The 19,061-nt window shown below is 41.2% G+C and overlaps 1 protein-coding gene across 8 annotated transcripts in view; it reads left to right on the forward strand.

The window, feature by feature from the left end:
• The window catches only part of LOC308573170 (ankyrin repeat and fibronectin type-III domain-containing protein 1-like), a 384,306-nt gene that overhangs the window by 242,423 nt on the left and 122,822 nt on the right, over nucleotides 1-19,061 (forward strand). For all 8 annotated transcript variants that reach the window (XM_081169829.1, XM_081169832.1, XM_081169831.1 and 5 more), the window contains one exon: nucleotides 288-328. In XM_081169829.1, the coding sequence (XP_081025955.1) occupies nucleotides 288-328 (41 nt within the window). The remainder of the gene's footprint in view (nucleotides 1-287; nucleotides 329-19,061) is intronic.

The following is a 19,061-nucleotide window of genomic DNA, read 5'->3' on the forward strand; positions in this document are numbered from 1 at the left end:
TGTGATCCTGTCCTCTGGGGTGTTAGCCACCCCTCCCAGTTTGGTGTCATCTGCAATGCATATGTCAGATATGCTGATTCAACCATAGGCACTTAAAAAATTCCTCATATGAGAGCACCCTAATGTCTCATTTATTGTCATTTATTTGTGACACAAGTGAATCAAAGAACTAATGATAAAAGCTTAACAGCTACCAGCCCCAACAATACTGTGTAATGCTTTGCTTTGTGTGTTCCATGAACCTGAGGAGAAAGTAGGATTTAATTGAATCCTTTTCTGTCTTCCAGAGCCTTGGATCAGCAGACAAGAAGGACTTGTATCCATCAAAGTAAGTTTTATATTCTTCTGTGTGTGGTTTCAATGGGATTTAAAATTTAAAATTTAAATGTGTTAATAATTGCAGTCTTAAGAGTATAAGCAAAATCTGTTTTTCTTTTGCATTGTTTGTCTCTGTTATGTTAGAGCAGGGATGGATAACCTGTGGCTGTCCAGTTGTTAAGTCACAACTCTCAGAGTCCCTGCCAGTTGACTATTCCAACAGCATCTGGAGGGACACAGGTTAGGTACCTCTGGATTAGAGGAAGGAGAGCCAACTAGAATCTATCACAGTGAATATGATAGTAACGTGATAACCTTACCATAGATGACACAAGGTGTTTTTTGTAATCAGGGATGACACAGGGATGCCATCTTCATGTAGCTGCTGTCTGAACAGGTTTGTTTTTAGTTCAGCCAACCTGAGCAGCCATAATTCAGTACCCAGCACTAAAAAAATAATAGCCCAAGCTTTGGTAATTGCTGTGGACCGTTACAACATATCACCACCAACAAGGATTCTTCAGAACAATTGTTCAGTGTTCTGATTGTTCAAGACTGCTCTTGTGTCAGCTCCCAGTTCCTTCTGCACATGCAGGGCATGACTTCCTTGCCTTGCATTTGTGGTGTGGTGTGGTGTGATATTTAACCAGAAGAGTTCTGTCAAGAGAGATTGGCCCACAGCTATGAAGCTTCTTTCCTGTGGTCATTCATTATAGTATTTTCTGGTGGAAAGTATAGCATTTCTCTTTGATACTTGGTAATAGAGAAGGAAGTTGTTAGAGTCCTTTAGCGACATTATTTTAATTCACTGCCCTTTAAGATTTGTTTTTCTGTCTGGTTTTAAACACAATGTTTGCTTGACATTTTGGATATAGGGCAGAATACAGATGTAAATGTAACAGTATGTTCCTAAAATATTACAAATGAATCTGGATTTTTAATGTTTCCACTTGAGTATCTTTTGCTGGATATGCCTGTTATCCATTTGCTGCCCCAAATAACATGGAAATTAATTTTGTGGCATATTTTTAAAATCTTCAAATAGCAACACCTATATTTAAATGCATAGAACTAATGTTTATATTGTTGTACAGTCAATTTCTTACATATGTGGAGGAGCATAAGCAAATGTGCATGACAAGAGGTTTCCAACTATCCATATTCTTATCTACTTTTTTGTTCAGTACTCTTTGTTCTGGGTCTTCCTTTGTCACATGGGAAATGTAAACATGTAGCAGAGAAATGTGAACAGGTGACATAGGGCATATTGTCCTTTGACAATGCCACACAGGCACCTGTGGCATAAGTGTGCACTTGGTGTGAGGCAAGAAGTGCAGGTACACCTCAGTTTGGTTCTCCCTACCCCTCAGAATAATCTTGCTAACTAGCCATTATCATGATGTTGAAAAATGCCACCTACATAAGATTAGGCTTCTAAATCAGCATTTGGATTTTTTAAATTTAGAACTATTAGTCTACTTGCTTCGGGGCATTTTTTAATTGCTAGTTCAGGGAAAGGGAGTGAGAGCTTCCAGTACTTGGCAGTTTTCACAACTGCTCTCCTTCCTATGCCGCTGGCAGCATGGTTCCATCAGGAGGTTAAGGTACACTGTCTTGAGTGATGTGAACTACATTAGTCAGTCTTGGCATTTTTGCTGAGTCATGTAGCATCACTATGACATTGGGATTTTAAATATGTACAATAAATGCTGATACTAATGATGTGCTTATTCAGAATGGTTCTGCTCTTGGCAGAACTGGGTCTTTTCTATAAGTAGGAGACCTGCACATCCCAGTAAGTCAAGCTTATATTACTTACCTACTTAGCAAGACTTTGCTACCTGCAGCTATCCTATAGACAGATCTTCATCCGACATCTGTAAAGACGTTGTATATGGCAATAGTTTTCAACCTTTTCCATATACTGGACCCACCTTTAGTCTCATCCTGCAACATTCAACACACACTACTATATCCACATTTTCTGTCACCTCTTATTTCTGGTATTCCCTTTTCATTTCTTTAAAAGCAATAACAAATAAATAATGCTTGGTGGCAAAATTGACACAATAACCTTATTTTCCCACTGTGCAGTCAAAGTTTTAACTTATTTTAACTTATTGTATCTTTATCATATCTTGTAACCTTACTGTACACCACTTAGAGGTTCCAAAAGGACCTCTCCAATGGACAGTAAAATGGCAGGTGCAATTCGGTGTAAGCAAGGGCAAAGTGATGCATGTTGCCACAAAATAAATCTCAATTTTAAATATAGATTTAAGGGGTCTGAACTAGTGGTGAATGACCAGGAATTGGACCTTGGGGTCATAGTGGATAGCTTATTGAAGATGTTGACACAGTGTGTGGCAGCTGTGAAAATGTCAGATTCCGTGCTAAGTATCATGACAAAAGGCATTGACAATAAAACTGCTGATATCATAATGTTATAAAAAATCTATGGTGCAGCCACATTTGTAATACTGTGTATAGTTTTGGTTACCTCACCCACCTCAGAGAAGCTATTATAGAGTTGGAAAAGTTTAAGAAAAGGAAGTTAAAACAATTAAGGGGGTGCAGTGACTCCTTTGTGAGGGAAAGTTGCAGAGTTTGGGACTTTGAAGTTTAGGGAAAAGGCAAGAAAGAGGTGACATGATAGAAGTTTATAAAATCGTGTATTGTATGGAGAAAAGTTTCTCTCTCTCATAACACTAGAACTCATGAATATTCAGTGAAGCTGAACGTTGGAAGATTCAGAACAGATAAAGGAATGTACTTATTCACACAATGAATAGATGAACTCTGGAACTCACTCCCATAGGAGGCAGTGATGACCTCCAAAGTAGATTGCATTAGTAGATGATTAGATAAATTCATGGAGAAGAATACTATCAACAGTTACTAGCTTTGATGGCTACGTTCCTGCTTTCAGACTTCCCACAGGTATCTGGTTGGCCATTATGAGAACAGGATGCTGGACTAGATGAACCAGTGGCCTGATCCAGCAGGCTCTTCTTGTGCTCTTATCTTATCTTCTTCCTATGGTGTTAAGCAGTATATAAACTGTTGAAATTAATAAAATAAAACATACCGTATTTTTTGCACCATAACACTCACTTTTTTCCTCCTAGAAAGTAAGGGGAAATGTCTGTGCGTGTTATGGAGGGAATGCCTACGGGTGGCGGGGGGGGGGGATCTGCTGCAGTCGTGAGCAGAGGATCCATGGTTCCCCTTCCTTCCATCCTCCATGGCTCGCTTTGAAACAGCAAAGCGGAAGAAGAGCCGCTGAGTGGGGAGGAGAGAGGGACAGAGAGCCTGACGGAGAGAGGGACAGAGAGCGGGAGAGGAGAGGAGCCGCTTACACGAGAGTAAGCGGCTCCTGTCTGGTTGGTTCCTTTAAAGCAAGCAGGCTCTCTGTCCCTCTCTCCTCCCCACTCAGCTCGCTACAAAGTTTTTCAGCTCGCTAAGCTGAGGATGAGCGGGAGGAGGAAGAAAAGCAGAGCCTGCTTGCTTTAAAGGAGCAAAGTGGGACAGGAGAGGAGCCTTCTCCCCTTATACCCCTCTTCTTCATTATTAGCAGCATCCTTCTCCACCCACCCCAGGCGTGCTCCTTCTCCCCTTATACCCCTCTTCTTCATTATTAGCAGCATCCTTCTCCACCCACCCCAGGCGTGCTCCTTCTCCCCTTATACCCCTCTTCTTCATTATTAGCAGCATCCTTCTCCACCCACCCCACACGTGCACCTTGTCCCTTGAGTGCTTTTCCTTCCCTCCCCACTTAAAACGTGGTTACAAAGCACAGATCCACATGGATCCTCAGGATTTTTGCACTGGGTCACCCCAAATTCACCATCAGATCACATAGCATGTCCATGGCTACATCTTGCACCAAAAAAATCACGCACCCACTGTTGCCTGGGGCTGCAGTGGTGCAAAAACGTAGTTACAAAGCATGGATCCACATGGATCCTCAGGATTTTTGCATTGGGCTACTCCAAACTCACTGTCAGATCACATGTCTGTGGCCACAGCATGAACCACAAAAATCATACATCCACTGTTTCGTTTAGAATATTTTTTTTCTTGTTTTCCTCCTCTAAAATCTACGTGCGTGTTATGGTCGGGTGCGTGTTATAGAGCGAAAAATACGGTAATTCAATCCCTCACTGCTGGGATTGAATACTCCATTGGAGATCTGCATTGCCCACTGCAAATGCACGCCTCCTTTTTGGGATGCTCATGCATCTCTAATGAGAATCCTCAACATCAGAGTGGAGGGGAGTGTTTGATGGATTTGCCCTCCTCCCTCACCTATGCCAGTGGTAGTTCATTCTATCTTGGCCTCAGGAGTGGGGTAAAGAGTAGTTCTGCCATTTAACTGTATCCTCTCTCATCTGTGCTGTACCACAAATCTATGAACCCAAACAGTTTTTATTTACATTTAAGGTTACATGTAGTTATGCTGTCCCTGGAAGTGAATGTTCTAGTGAAGGGCAAACCTTGGTTGCATAGATTGTACTGTTCCTTGAACTGTAGAATTGTTAAGAGGCAAGATAGCATTGTCTTCTTTAAAGCCTGGTGCATTATTTTTGTTTTCCTCCTCAGCTTGCAAAGTCTTTTCCAGGTTAGACAATGGGCAGCTGAAAGCTTATGTATGTTTCAATAAATTGGTTGTCAACAACATGTTGCTTTAGTAGGGAGAGATACTTAGAGGTGTTCAGGAAACCTAGCCTCTGAGCTAGGCAGTGGACAAAGGAGTTAACAGGTCAATCTGTGTCTAGCACAGCATGCATGGTTAGCCTTGGGTGTCAGCAAATTAAGTAAGCTGCTGTGTCTCATATTTCATACCTTCTGTGTTGAATATTTGATTTAGAAAAGCAAAAGCTGTCCCTGGTGACAGCTGGCAATTTCTCCTGCCCTTTCTCCCTGGCCATCTCCTAATGGGGAGCATGACAAGGGTGTCACTTGCTCAACAGGCAGTTGAAATAATAAAAACTTCCTCCACAATCTTTTGCTTCTGTTCAGAGTGATAAAATCAGACTGAGACATTTTGAGAAGGGGCTCTAACACTTGGAAGCTTAACCCTACATTTTTATTACTGACAGCTGAATCAAACCTGCCTGGATTTTCTGCATACCTGCCATATCCAAGGCTGCCTCAAACCTTAATCATCAGTTAAATTGTTGCTTTAAATGACACTGTATGGGAATTAGTTTTGCAGTATTCGGATTTGAGCTGTCCAACAGTATAGGAGAGACAGTTTGTTCAATTTATGCATGTCATTCTATTAGGTACTAGAAGAGATGATCAAGATCACTGCACAAAGACCGATTTTGAAACTTTTGCGCCATGTCTACAATTATGATGTTCAAACTTAACTTGGAGCATTGTCTTTAGTCAGCCCTTGAACCCTTGAGTCATAGCAAACTATTATTCTAAATAATATCATTATTATTGTTCTATCATATTGTATTTTCAAGACAAGGCCATATCTCTGCCTAGAGTTTGGTTCCTATCTCAAAAATTGTTAGTTTAATCAAGCTCAATTTATTTATTTGTTTATTTCTCTCTCTTTCTCTCTGTCTTGTGTTCTATAGCTTTGAATTGATTGAGATTACATTGGGATACTTTTTACTGCTTTGGTTGCTATAGAAACACATGTGCCCCCCGCCATAGTTTGTAACAAACATGGCCTCTTCTGAAATTTTAGTCCCATTTCAACCCACTTTTTAAAACCTGCTTGGCCAAGACTCTCATTGCCATAAGTGGCTAGGACAATTCAATATTATTATTATTATTATTATTATTATTATTATTATTATTATTATTATTATTATTTGCTGCACTGGCATAGAGAGGGAGACTTGAATGCTGGTTTATCAAACCATAAGGTGAACTTTTTCCTGCCATGCTGCCCTCTACCTATCCTAAAGGGACCACCCTGAAGAGCAACAACAGAGAAGTCATTCTCCTTGGCCATTCTCTTGGCCTCTCTTTGAGTCAGGGGTCATTAGTGGTGGTGGTTAATGACTGGTCACTGCCAGTTAATGAGCAGTTGAAGGTGAACAAAACGAAACAAAATGAAAGAATGCATGGCTAGCAGAAAGACCTTGGTGTACTCCAGTGGATTCCTTATACCCCTAACATGAATTCATTGTAAGCCATGGCTGAAAACCATTTGTATGTGATAAAAAACCCAAGAATTAAAACCTAAAAAGGGGGTCAGGGGTTGTGTGATGAGGAATTGCATTGATGCCTACAAAAGAGGCTGGGCAGGGAAGTGTGCATCCCTATGTCAAATCTGACAACCATCACCAAAATTAATGCAGACAGTGCTATCATAACTTCATTCTTAAAGTGATCAAGCAAATAGATGTAATGGGTGTGATGCTCACAATTTATCTGCAGTGAGTGAAGAATAGTGAAGTCCTCCTTCAAATAATGGATGTGCTCTTTAGTCCATACTAAGCTAAAGTAAGGATATTGTGCTTGGTGTTTAGAATTGTTCACATCTACTATCTGTTTGGTACAGGGAAATATGCAAAGGTATTGTCTTTGGAGTTTTCCAATAGTGAAGCCATGTGGCTCTAAGTGATGGAAAATATTTCCTTATGAATAGGGAAAGTGCAGCAGAACCCAAAGGGCAAAATGATCAGCGATCCTTAGTCTAGGGGTGCCAGACAGTAGTTTTCTTTATTTTTCTGCTTGGATAGAGGTAGGATGAGTGCACAAAAATTGTAAACCTATATGGCTGCAGGAAGGTCTGAGAGAAAAAACAGCTGAAGGAGGAGGAGAGGACAGAGGGTGAAGAAAGAGCCGTGAGTGGAGGGAGGACCCTATTCCCACCCCTTGAACACCCTGGGAAACTCAACAAACCTGCTGTACCTGGAACTGGGTGTAGAGAGTTCAGCTTAATGGGACACAGCTGTGGGTAGCCGGTGAAGCTATCATCCACCTTGTGTCTGCCTATAGAAAGCAAGTCTAGAGTAAGAGCCCTGGGTTATGCCTGCTGTTTCCAGGAACACACCTCGCTGTGAGACTTGTGGGTGAGCTGAGAGTTTGTTGGACCTTGGGTGAGAACCCAGAGGCTGAGAGGGTATGTCAGAAGAAAAATGAAATGATACTGATTTATATATATTAGTAACTTTGTGTTAATGCAACATTTTTATATGAAACTGTGCATTTTTGTAACGTTTTCTGTTGGTTTCAGTTTTTTGTACACCGCGTAGAGATATATTTTAATAAATTAAGTGGTATAGAAATTAAATAAAAAAATAAGTAGGTTATGGTCCATAGGGACTGGACAATGAATTGCCCAAACTGAAGGATCAGCAACTGGTTAAGGAACAGGAGGCTGAGAGTAAAATATATGGACAGTTTGCCTGAGGGCTGGACATTTTTGCAAGGCAGTCCCCTTAGTTTGAAATGATGACTCTACACAAATAAGTTTTTGACATCATATCTTACTGAGAATAATACCCGCACTATGTATAATCATGTACTGTAAGGGGGAAATGTTCTAGGTGGGGTGGATTATCAACATTAACAAAAAAAAACCATATTACTATATGAAGTAAACAATACTGCCGCATGAGCTTAACAAATGGTATATTACCTCTCACAAAAGACTTCAGTAAGAATTTTGTATTCATTTTCCCTGCAGGAAGTTACACCTGCTATTGCTGCAATTTGAAAATATCAGAGCTGGGGCCAAGCATCACTCACAAAATTTCTGGCAGTTTTGTCAAAATCTGCAAGGGCTGTTTGAATTTAGAACATTTGCTGGCTGGCCATGGTTATTAAATCATCCCATGCTGCTGTATGATATACAGTGGTACCTTGGGTTAAGAACTTAATTCGTTCTGGAGGTCCACTCTTAACCTGAAGCTGTGCTTAACCTGAGGTACCACTTTAGCTAATGGGGCCTCCCGCTGCCACTGCCGCACGATTTCTGTTCTCATCCTGAAGTAAAGTTCTTAACCCAAGGTACTATTTCTGGGTTAGCGGAGTCTGTAACCTGAAGCGTCTGTAACCTGAAGCGTCTGTAACTCGAGGTACCACTGTATGGCAAATTTGCATGTACAAGTCTTCCTTAAGCCTGTGTGCAATAATTACAAAGAAGTATTCACAATATCTAGTACATTTTGTAATTTCTTCTGATAAAAATCTGCTGCCCAGTTCTGGGGAGGAAAAAAAACAGGACTAGAATTCTCCTGAGATTTTGAACCAACTCTAATTTTGATTAGGAATGGGAAACAATTTATTTGGTTCTCATTTTAATGTAAACCTAACTAATTCACATTTTCTGAACTATCCATTGAAATTAGCATTTTTCCATATTTTGCAATGCAGTACTTATGCCTAATAATGCACACAAAAATGCCTATATTGGTGAAAATAACATACAAAAATCCACTATTTTAGGATATATAATACAGTGGTGCCTCGCAAGACGAAAAGAATCCGTTCCGCGATTCTCGTCGTCTAGCGATTTTTTCGTCTTGCGAAGCAAGCCCATTGATTAGCGCTACAGCGGTCTAGCGGCTTTCCGTGATCAGCTGTTAAGCGGGTTTTTCAGCGGAACAGCTGATAGGCGGCTTAGGAAAAGGGGGGGAGCGAAAAAAACCCGCGGGGACGCGCAAGATTTTTTCGTCTTGCGAAGCAACCCCATAGGGCAATTCGTTTTGCGAAGCGCCTCCAAAACGGAAAACCCTTTCGTCTAGCGGGTTTTCCGTCTTGCGAGGCGTTCGTCTTGCGGGGCACCACTGTACTTGCAAAATGTATATATTAGGCAAAAATGCATACATTAGGGGTAAAATGCACAGGAACCCTAATGAATTTTTGGACCCTTTTAAAAAAAAATTGCAAAATGATGCAGAAATGGAAAACTGAGAAAATTAAATTTCACAGGTGTATCCATCTGTCATGTAAATTCCTTTCCCAGTACCCAACCATTTATATTTTATTTGTTCAGTAGTCTTTATCCTAGGTCGCAATAGATCTCCTCAGTTAATTTCCACCTCTTACTCCGTTCAACTTCTGTTCACCTCTGTGATCTACAACCTTCTTGTATTTGAAAAAAGCCACATTTCTGAATGATAAATCCACTCATGCATTAGGAGTTTTGATCCTCATTTCTCTTGCTCTAAGTCAGAATGAGGCAGAAAACTGGTAGCAGTTTTCAGATTGTGCTCAGCTGGTCTTTGTGCTGAATATTATATGATCAATTTAACCAGCACTTGAACAGAACACACACTTCAAAAATGGAATGTACAGTCACAATGCCTGTGCATTTTCAATGCCTCTAGGCTGCAGAGACTGTTTTTTGAATTACAATTACATGATTTGCAACTGGAATATAGTCCTGGTAAACACTTAGTAATTATGTATACTTTGTCCAGAGCTTATAATGGGACTGAGGTTGAAGCAAATTCTGATTCTGGAGTAGTACATGTAAATTTGCCTAAATAAAATGTCCCAGTCTCTGACCAAATGTGGTTCATAATAGCCAGGGCCACAGCTCATGATATTATTTTCAGAAAAGTAATAAAAGCAATCAATTCTGATAGATGTGGAAAACACATACCAAGTCTTTATAACCATTTTGAAGCAGAGTTGTATGTACTGGATGGAATTCTGTTCAAAGGTACCAAATTGGTGGTTCCCAGCTCTCTAAAGGAAGAGATGCTGAAATGGGTGCATGGTGGACATCTAGACATGGAAAATGCAATTGGCTTGCTCCCTGTGTCCTATATTGTCCAAATATTAATTAGGATACGGAAAAACTCATTCAGAACTGTGCAGCATGTAAAAAATACAAATTTTATCAGCAAAAGCAACCTATGATGTGGCTTCCAGAAACCTGTTGTTTTTTATTTCATTCTGGATAAAAGTATGGTTCTAGACTACTATTTTCATTTTCTGAAAATTGCATTGCTCAGCATATCAATTTCCACCTTAAATCTGTTTTTTCAAGATACCTAAGCCATAGTCATGTCTGATAGTGCTCCTCAATTTGATTGCTATGACTTCAAAGGATTTGCACAACAGTATGGTTTCAGGCACATTACTTCAGGTCCTAGATACCCACAGTGTAATGGGCTGGTGAAAAATGGTGTCAAGACAAGATCATCAAAAGAATGCTAAAAAATGAGAGAATTCAAACACAGATCCTTACTTGGTCATGCTGAATTACAGAATGGCACCTTTGAAAGTTTGACTCTGTCCTGCTCAGCTTTGTTTGGGAGAAAGGTAAGAAACAGGTTGCCTGGTTACTTAGACATGGAGTTGAGGCACAAAGTTGATGTAAATTGTACATATGTATAGTGGGGAAATGTGGCCACTAAAGGCTGTGGCCACTCAAGAAATATCTCCTCAATCTTATGAGGTGATGACAGAAGAAGAACAAACATATCAGAGAAACAGAAGAGATCTTCAACTGATTCCTAAACAGGAGCAAAGAACAGAATTGGCTGCAGACACAGCAACATCAAAAGATCTTGATGGTGATCAAAGCCATCATGCAGCTGACATGGACAGAAGTGACCAAAGGAAAGCAGAAACTGAAATGCTACCTATACCTCATCTACAAAACCGAGGAAGCCAACCCAGAGGCTAATAGAGAACTCTTGATCGATAGGTTCCGTTGGTTGTTGTGGGGTTTTTTTTGGTAGAAGGGAAAGATATGAGGATACTATCACTTTAAGTGGGTTGTGGATACGTGAATCACATGAGACTGGAAGTGGCCTCTGGGTAGGAAAATGGTTCTGCAATAGAGTAGCTTTGATTTCATTTAACAGAGACTCTTCATTTTGTAAATACAGCCCCGCCCACACACATGCCACTCGTGTGTGAACACATTTACTCATGTCACCACAAAATAAATAAATTAACTGATTTGAACCAGGAAATGGCACCAAAACAGCATGAAAAAAGCAGGAGAGAGATGGGGAGTGGGGCAAAGCAGCTTGCACAGCTGTTCTAAGTGTCTCGCTGCCCCCACTGACTTGCTCTCCTTGGCTTTCTTCTTCCTGGCCAGCAGAGCCATTGTGTGGTAGGTGCATCACATCTCTGCCTGCCTGCCCATCCCTTCCTTGCTCTCTCACTCGCTTCTGACAACTTTTTTTACTTGGGCAGGATCTGAGAGTCCTTCTGCTAGCCATTGCCCTCACTGCCCCACAAACAGGCAGCAACATTGTTTCTTGGTGTGAAGGGAAAAAAACCCATCTCCAGCAACTTCTAAGACTAACAGGGAGAGTGCTGAGAGAACCCGCAGCACCAGGAGCTACCCAGCCACCTACCCACCAACCAACCCCCCATCTCAACTTTCAGGTCACCAGAGGCAGGCAAGGCATGAGTGCGTGAGCTGGGGGGGGGGGAGTTAACAGATTTCTTTCTGGAATCAGATAGCACAGAAATGAGTGCTCAGCATGCATTGTATTCCATAAGTTTTCCAGAAATGACTTTTTACATTGTGCGAAATTTCAAATACAGTGTGGAAATAAACAGGGAATAACTGTTGAATAAACTGCTGTGTGAATGCTCTAGAACAGGTCTGGACAGACCAGGCTTGCAGAATCATCTTCTTTTATTAGCAGCTTGATGTCAGCCTGCCAGAGTTGATGCAAAATCACTGCTCAGCATGTGGTTGGGGTGCAGAACCAGATGCAAGATGGTAGCTGGGGGATATAGCCAATTACATATTGAACCCTGAAAAGTAACTCGCCTGCATAAGTACAAATTTGCATCTGAAATACTAAAGATCAGTGTTTCCCAATGTGGGGCCATATGGCCCCTTGGGGCCCCCCCAGGATATTCCAAGAGGGCCACAGGTGAAAAATGGGTAAATGGTGGACCATAAGAAGATCAAACCTATGCATTCTTAAGGAAATCAGCCCTGAGTGCTCTTTGGAAGGACAGATCCTGAAGCTGAGACTCCAATACTTTGGCCACCTCATGAGAAGAGAAGACTCCCTGGAAAAGACCCTGATGTTGGGAAAGATGGAGGGCACAAGGAGAAGGGGACGACAGAGGACGAGATGGTTGGATAGTGTTCTCGAAGCTACCAGCATGAGTTTGACTAAACTGCAGGAGGCAGTGGAAGACAGGAGTGCCTGGTGTGCTCTGGTCCATGGGGTCACGAAGAGTCGGACACGACTAAACGACTAAACAACAACAACAGGGGCCCACAGTGAGAAGTGAAGTTTTTTTTGTGTGTTTTAATCCTGATTGGCTGGCTATCCGCTTGGCCAATCACAAGCGGGTAAGGGGGCAGCCCACCAGGGCCTAGCACTCCTTTTTGCCACGGGCGTTTTCTCGGAGCAGTTGTGTCAGCACTCTTAAGCATAAGATCAATTTTGCAGTTAGGGAACACTGAGGCTTGAAGTTGAGCTGCTTGAAAATATGCTATGGATTAGGCAAGTAAGCGTGCAAGAAAATTGCAGCCTTTGGAAAGAATGGTTTTATTGTTTAACAGTTGAAATCCGACACTCTTACTCATCTACTGCAAATTGCCCAGATCAATAGATCCTGATTGGCTCAGCTTGTTCACTGTAACTAGTCATAAATATTTTCATGACAGCCTACTCCTTTGCCTAAGCAGTAGATTAGTTAATCTGTTCAGACACTGCTTCTTGAAAGGCCTCATCAACCAGCCCCAGGAAACAAGGTCCTTTTCAGAGGCCTTTCTCTGTTGCTCTACCTTGTCTAATGAGGTGGGTGGTGTTTTGGGATAGGACCTTCTTGCTAGTGGTGTCCCAACCAAGGAATGCTTTCTCTGGGGAGGTCTGTTTTGGTATGACTTCATTTGTTCTTTTACTACCCTAGTGAAGTTGTTTCTATTCACCCAGGTCTCTTGGTGTTCATTTCTGACTGCATACACACCATACATTTAAAAGCACATTTCTCTGCTCAAAGAATCCTGGGGACTGCAGTTTTTAGGGGTGCTGAGAATTGTAGCTCCATTAAGGCAAGCTACAGTTCCCAGGATTACTGTGGTGGTGAGGTGGGTGTGTTTTAAATGACTGGTGTGTACGCAGCCTCACTTTCATTTTACCTGGTGTTTTTTGTTGTGTTCTATGATTACTGGTGCTGCTGCTTTTAAAATGTGTTTGATATTTTATGTTTTGAGTCTTCCAAATGAAGAGCAGGATAAAAAACGGTGTTTTCCATATTCCTGCTACCCTTTGCTTTTCTGCATAGCCTCCTTATCCTATAGTGCATATTGTTCCTCTTGCACCAGTTCTCTGACAGATTCTTTGATTATCAACCTAGTTTTTCTTGTGAGATGCTTTGCTTTCACACTACTGATTAACCCTGGCTCCTGACCTTGTCTTGCCCTGGACTGTGTCTTTATCTTTGGTCCTTGGAAGAACTTTTCTGCTAATGATCCCTGCCCTTGATCTTAGGCTTAATCCTGTGACATCGCACCACTTCCACAGTACAAAATATAACTATGCCACATCATTGTTAAAGATACACAGAGGGCTAGTCTGAAAGTCTTTTCTCTTGCCGTCTGGATACTTTTTGGAGAAGGGAGGCTGTAGAGGAGAGACAGAGAGACAGAGTTTGATGTCTTTCTCACTGTGCCTGTTACAAGAGACCAACTTCATAGGTATCCTTATGTAATTTAAAATACGCATAATTAACCCTTCAAAAGGTCTATCCTGGTTTATACTATGCAGTTAAAACCAAAACCAAGCAAAAATAAATTAAAATCAATTGTTTTTATGGACGAAAACAATCTTCAAGGTTTCTGGATCCCATGTGATGAAGGCCTTTAAAGCTTAACCCAGCACCTCTCTTCTGTTTTTCGAACTAGTTGCAGCTTCTGTCTTCAAGGCCAGCACCACATAAAATGCATTGCAGCAGTCATAAAGTATGTTTCAAGAGCATGGATCATGGTTGCCAGACTATTCCTCTCCAGGAGAGGTCACCACTGGTTTACCATCCTGTAACTCCTGAGTCCTAAGCTTAAAAAACCCCAATGAAATTAAAATCTCTCTGGTATTGGTATAATCTATCTAATTTTCATGATTTGACCATAGAGGATTTATTTTCAAAGGACAAAAGAACTTTCAGGTTTAAGCAGATTCAATTCATTTTGTGTATTGATGGTATAAGGAATGTTTTTGCTACCATTTGTTGAAAGGGTACCATTCATTTTAATTAACCATTGTGAGAATATTGTTTTAAAAAATGTTTAGCACTTTAAAGTACCGTAATTGAAATGCACAGCACTCCTCTTAGAGGTGTGAACCAGTTCAGAAAAATTAGCCTTTTCTGGCAGCATGTTGCTCCTTAGTAGGCATTGTTATCTGATCTTGGCCATGAGATAACTACTCTCAAAGATCTGTACAGTCTTTGTGTCTATACATTCATTGTGCAGGGAAGAACTTGGAATCCATTGCAGAGTTTGGCTACAGAGAATCTGTTCGCATTTCAACTTTACATCTAGTTTTTAGACCACTTGGAAAACAGGAACCAACAGCTACCAAAAGGCTGAGAAACCTGGTGTGGGTTGCTAGTTTTTCAGCCCTTAAGATCAAATTTTGGTACCATTCACAGCTTGTCATTACTCCTCCCATCACTTTTTGTCCCTGCCCTCTGTCATTTCTTCTACTTCATAGTGGTTTTTCCCCCACACCTGCTAGTATCTCTCTTTTTTCCTATTTGAAAAAAGAGCCACAATTTTTGGGGGAACTCCAGTATATATTTTGTAAATTGCATATTTTACAACATATTTCTTTTAGAGCAAAGTGTTTATTGGAATATTTTGATCACAGAAATGTGATATTTTAGGTGTAGAATAAATATATACGTGCTTCTTCCTGAAGAAGCTATATAGAGTTGTCTCTGACACCATCCAGCTACAAGCAAATACCTGGTTTGCACAATATAACACTCAAGCAAAGAAAACTGCAGGAAGTCAAAGGGACCACATGGCAGCACCAGTGTTGAATTGTACAAAATAAATCCAAAAAAAGTTCTTGAGGGTAGGCAATAGGTGGTGGGAGAGAGAAGAAAATAAAATGCTAAATATTTGTACATCACAGTGAAGGTGAAGTCCACGTCTCCAGCCAGACATCTGATGTGTCATTTTGGATTTCACAAACACAGAGGGAGCTTTTTTCAGGGCTAGCCTCTACAGACACTGCAGCTTTAATGTCCAAGCACTCTGCGTGTTTCCACTCCCCTCAAATTCATCAATCAGCTCTCGGTAAGGCTCTGAAAGGGCCAGTTTATTAAACAAACACACTTAGTGTAAAAAGTTTATTCCAGTTAATTAGGACTTCATTGCAATGGAAACAAATTATCCAGCTCTTCCAAGCCAAGTTAAACAGAAAGGGTGTGAGTGCAGGGGGAGGGCGGGGGAGAGGGTCCCATATTGAGGGGAGGCAAACAACCATCTTAAGCAACTTTATTTATGTTCTTTTAATATATTTATTTGGTCTTTCCCAAGCTGTAAGCATGGGCTACTAGAGGGCTCTGCATCTGAGTTGTTCCAAGGCAATCTCTAGAAAGGGTTGAGACTAATCCCCGTGGCCTGGTTTGCACATGCATGCTCATCATTCAGTTAGAGCGTGGGGTGGTGACTTGCATGTATAAATGGGCTGTGACAAGCTATGTAGTGGTCAAAGGCCCATTACTATTTATGCAGCAGTCCCAGCAGGCTCCCTGTCTCCAGCATAGTAGAGCCACCCAATCAGCATAAAAGGGGAGATTTCTTATCCTTTGTTTCTGATTGAAGCCAATCAGAGTGAAAGGAGGTGTGTCAGCCATTGATGATAGGTTCCTAGGGTTACTCTGGAGATAGTGCGTGGAAAGAACACTGTGGAGTTGTTCTGTATGTTCCAAAGCTAAGTATTTAGGGACAATGAAAGCACAAAGTGCTTCAGTTTCAAGAGAATGGTATGCTAGTTCTGTTATTTACAATGGAACCTTAAGGAAAACACAACTTAAGTCACTCTGAAATAAGGCATTGGAGCACTCAAAATCATTTGCCCATGAACCTGCACTGGAGATAGTAGATCTCTCTGAAAGTCAGCACATGAAGATTTGCATTGATCATTGTGATGCATCCTTAATTATTATTATTGTATAATTTAAATATTAATGTATAATCTTAGAAGTGGAACAGGGTTGTGAGAGGGCATGGCTGAATTTGCCACTACACTGTTGTCCATGACAGAGACAACATTAGAGATAGACCTCTCATATCACCTTGTGTAAGCTCAAATGTGAGGTGACAACATTAAATGAGAGCTAGTGTAGTGTGGCTGTTAGTGTTTCAAACTAGGTCTGGGAAGATAATGGGTCTATTTTTTAATAAATTTTAATTTTCATTTTTAAAACAACAACAACATACAAATTTTACATTTAACTGCTTGTTTTACGTCAGTCCTGCTAATGAACATAAATGTATACAGAAACTTTTCAGGTATTCAACAAAATTTCCCCATTCCTTGATAAACTTTCTTTCTTCTTGGTTTCTTATTGTTCCAGTAAGTTTTGCCATTTTGGCAGAGTCCATTAATTTAGTCTGGCACTCCTCCTTGATTGGGACAGAAGCAGAGTCACTCTCTCTAGGCCCTTTATACCTCACAGCCTTGTTATGAGGATAAAATGAGGCTGGGGCTATGCAAGCCACTCTGAGCAAATTGGAGGAAAGGCGAGATAGAAATGCAATAAGTAAATAAATGCAGTGCTTCGTACATTCATCTGTCAGCCAAATGTGCAGTAATTGACATTGAAGTAAGGTGTTGCAGTAGGATGCCAAGGCCATCGTTTTAAGGATTTGGGATGCTGGACTCACAGTCCTGATTCAGCTACACGGTCTCCTGAATAGTCTGAGCAAATCATTAGCTCTCAGCCTAGCCTATCCCACTGTGAGGAATTTGACATACATTGTACAGTTATAGCACTATAGAAACTATTTATCGTAATGATAATGTCGGCTGCCTGACTCATCCTTTCTGTACTCTCTGTAGGCCTTCTTCACATTGACTAGGATATTGTGCTTTCTTTGTGGTCTGTTCATTCTCTGCTAATATCAAGTTGTTGAGGACTATTGTCTCATTTGCTTGTTTACCTCACAGGTTCCCAATAATTTTTCTAAGGATCTCTGCTAGGATGGTAGGTAGGTGTTGCAGGTATATATGTTACCTCTTTTATGTCACACCAGGACCACCATTCATTGTTAAATTTCCAAACCATTACATAATCTGGTGTATTCTATTTCTTCAGCTAACCAGAAGCACTGATTTACTCGACCTACCAGTGTAACCCAGCTGAGGTTTAACATTTTGGGGCTCAATGAATGGGTAGGAAATGTGAGCCTACATTGGTGGTAGAAGCATCTGAAGCATAGAAATAGCAGTGTCATAGGGGTGACTGGGCTTTGCGCAATTAATGAACAGCTATCTGCTTTTTCGCTGTAGTATGTTCTCAGCAAAGGGACTCTGCACTCATCACTGTCATTTATCATGTAGCAACCAGAGAAACTTAACATTGCTTACATTTTCCCCCCTGTTCTGTACAAATCTCACCTCTGTGATAATGCCCCAGCTAATCTTGGGCATAATTTTTGTCCTTTCAAAAATCCTAGTTTCCTAGAGGTCACTTCAAAGTGTTTGTAAGAACATAAGATGAGCCTCCTGGATCATGCAAATGTTCCATCTCATCCAGCATCCTGTTTTTTCCATGGCTGATGAGATGACTATGAAAGCTGGGCATGAGCACAGTAGCATTCTGCTCAGCAGCTGGTATTCAGAGGCACAATGCCCCTGACAGCCTCACTGCCAAGGAGCCTTCTGTATCCTCTGGAAGCTGAAAGATATACCTACTAGCCTGAAGGCACTGCCTTCCTTCTGGGCACAAAGTGGGGTCCTGCATTTTTTTTGCTTCCTCTTTTTATTTATTCTCTTTTACTGATGTGTACATGTGTACTCTTGAGAGTCCCATGGACTGCAAGATGATCAAACCTATCCATTCTGAAGGAAATCAGCCCTGAGTGCTCACTGGAACGACAGATCCTGAAGCTGAGGCTCCAATACTTTGGCCACCTCATGAGAAGAGAAGACTCCCTGGAAAAGACCCTGATGTTGGGAAAGATTGAGGGCACAAGGAGAAGGGGATGACAGAGGACGAGATTGTTGGACAGTGTTCTTGAAGCTACCAACATGAGTTTGACCAAACTGTGGGAAGTAGTGGAAGACAGGAGTGCCTGGCGTGCTCTGGTCCATGGGGTCACGAAGAGTCGGACATGACTGAATGACTAAACAACAACAACAACATGTATAAATCAGAATATAAGAAGAGCCCTGCTAGAATAGAACAAAAGTCCATCTATCCCAGCATTCAGTTCTCACAGTGGCCAACTAGATGCTCATGGGAAGCCCACGAGCAAGAATTGAGTTCAAGAGCACTCCCCTGCTTGTGATTCCAAGCAGATGGTATTCAGAGGAAGGAGAAGGAAGGAAATCTGAAGAAACTACTTTTGGGTGTCAAGATATTGGGAAGTGCTATCTTAAACCTAAGGGTTAGTAGAATACATAATGGCATGTATCCTGCATTGTCTTCTGAGTATATTCATCACCCCATTTACATCAGTAGTTTGTTGGTACTGAAAAGTGTGAGTCTTTGCAGTAATAGTATGGCTATCTCCTGCTTGGATCCCCCACACACTTTGTATTTGCCTTTTGTTTTAACAAATAACTCCATAACATAATTCATTTTGCTCCTCCCCT

Source organism: Podarcis bocagei, assembly GCF_964188305.1.
Source record: "Podarcis bocagei genome assembly, chromosome: 14".
NCBI classification, from domain to species: domain Eukaryota; kingdom Metazoa; phylum Chordata; class Lepidosauria; order Squamata; family Lacertidae; genus Podarcis; species Podarcis bocagei.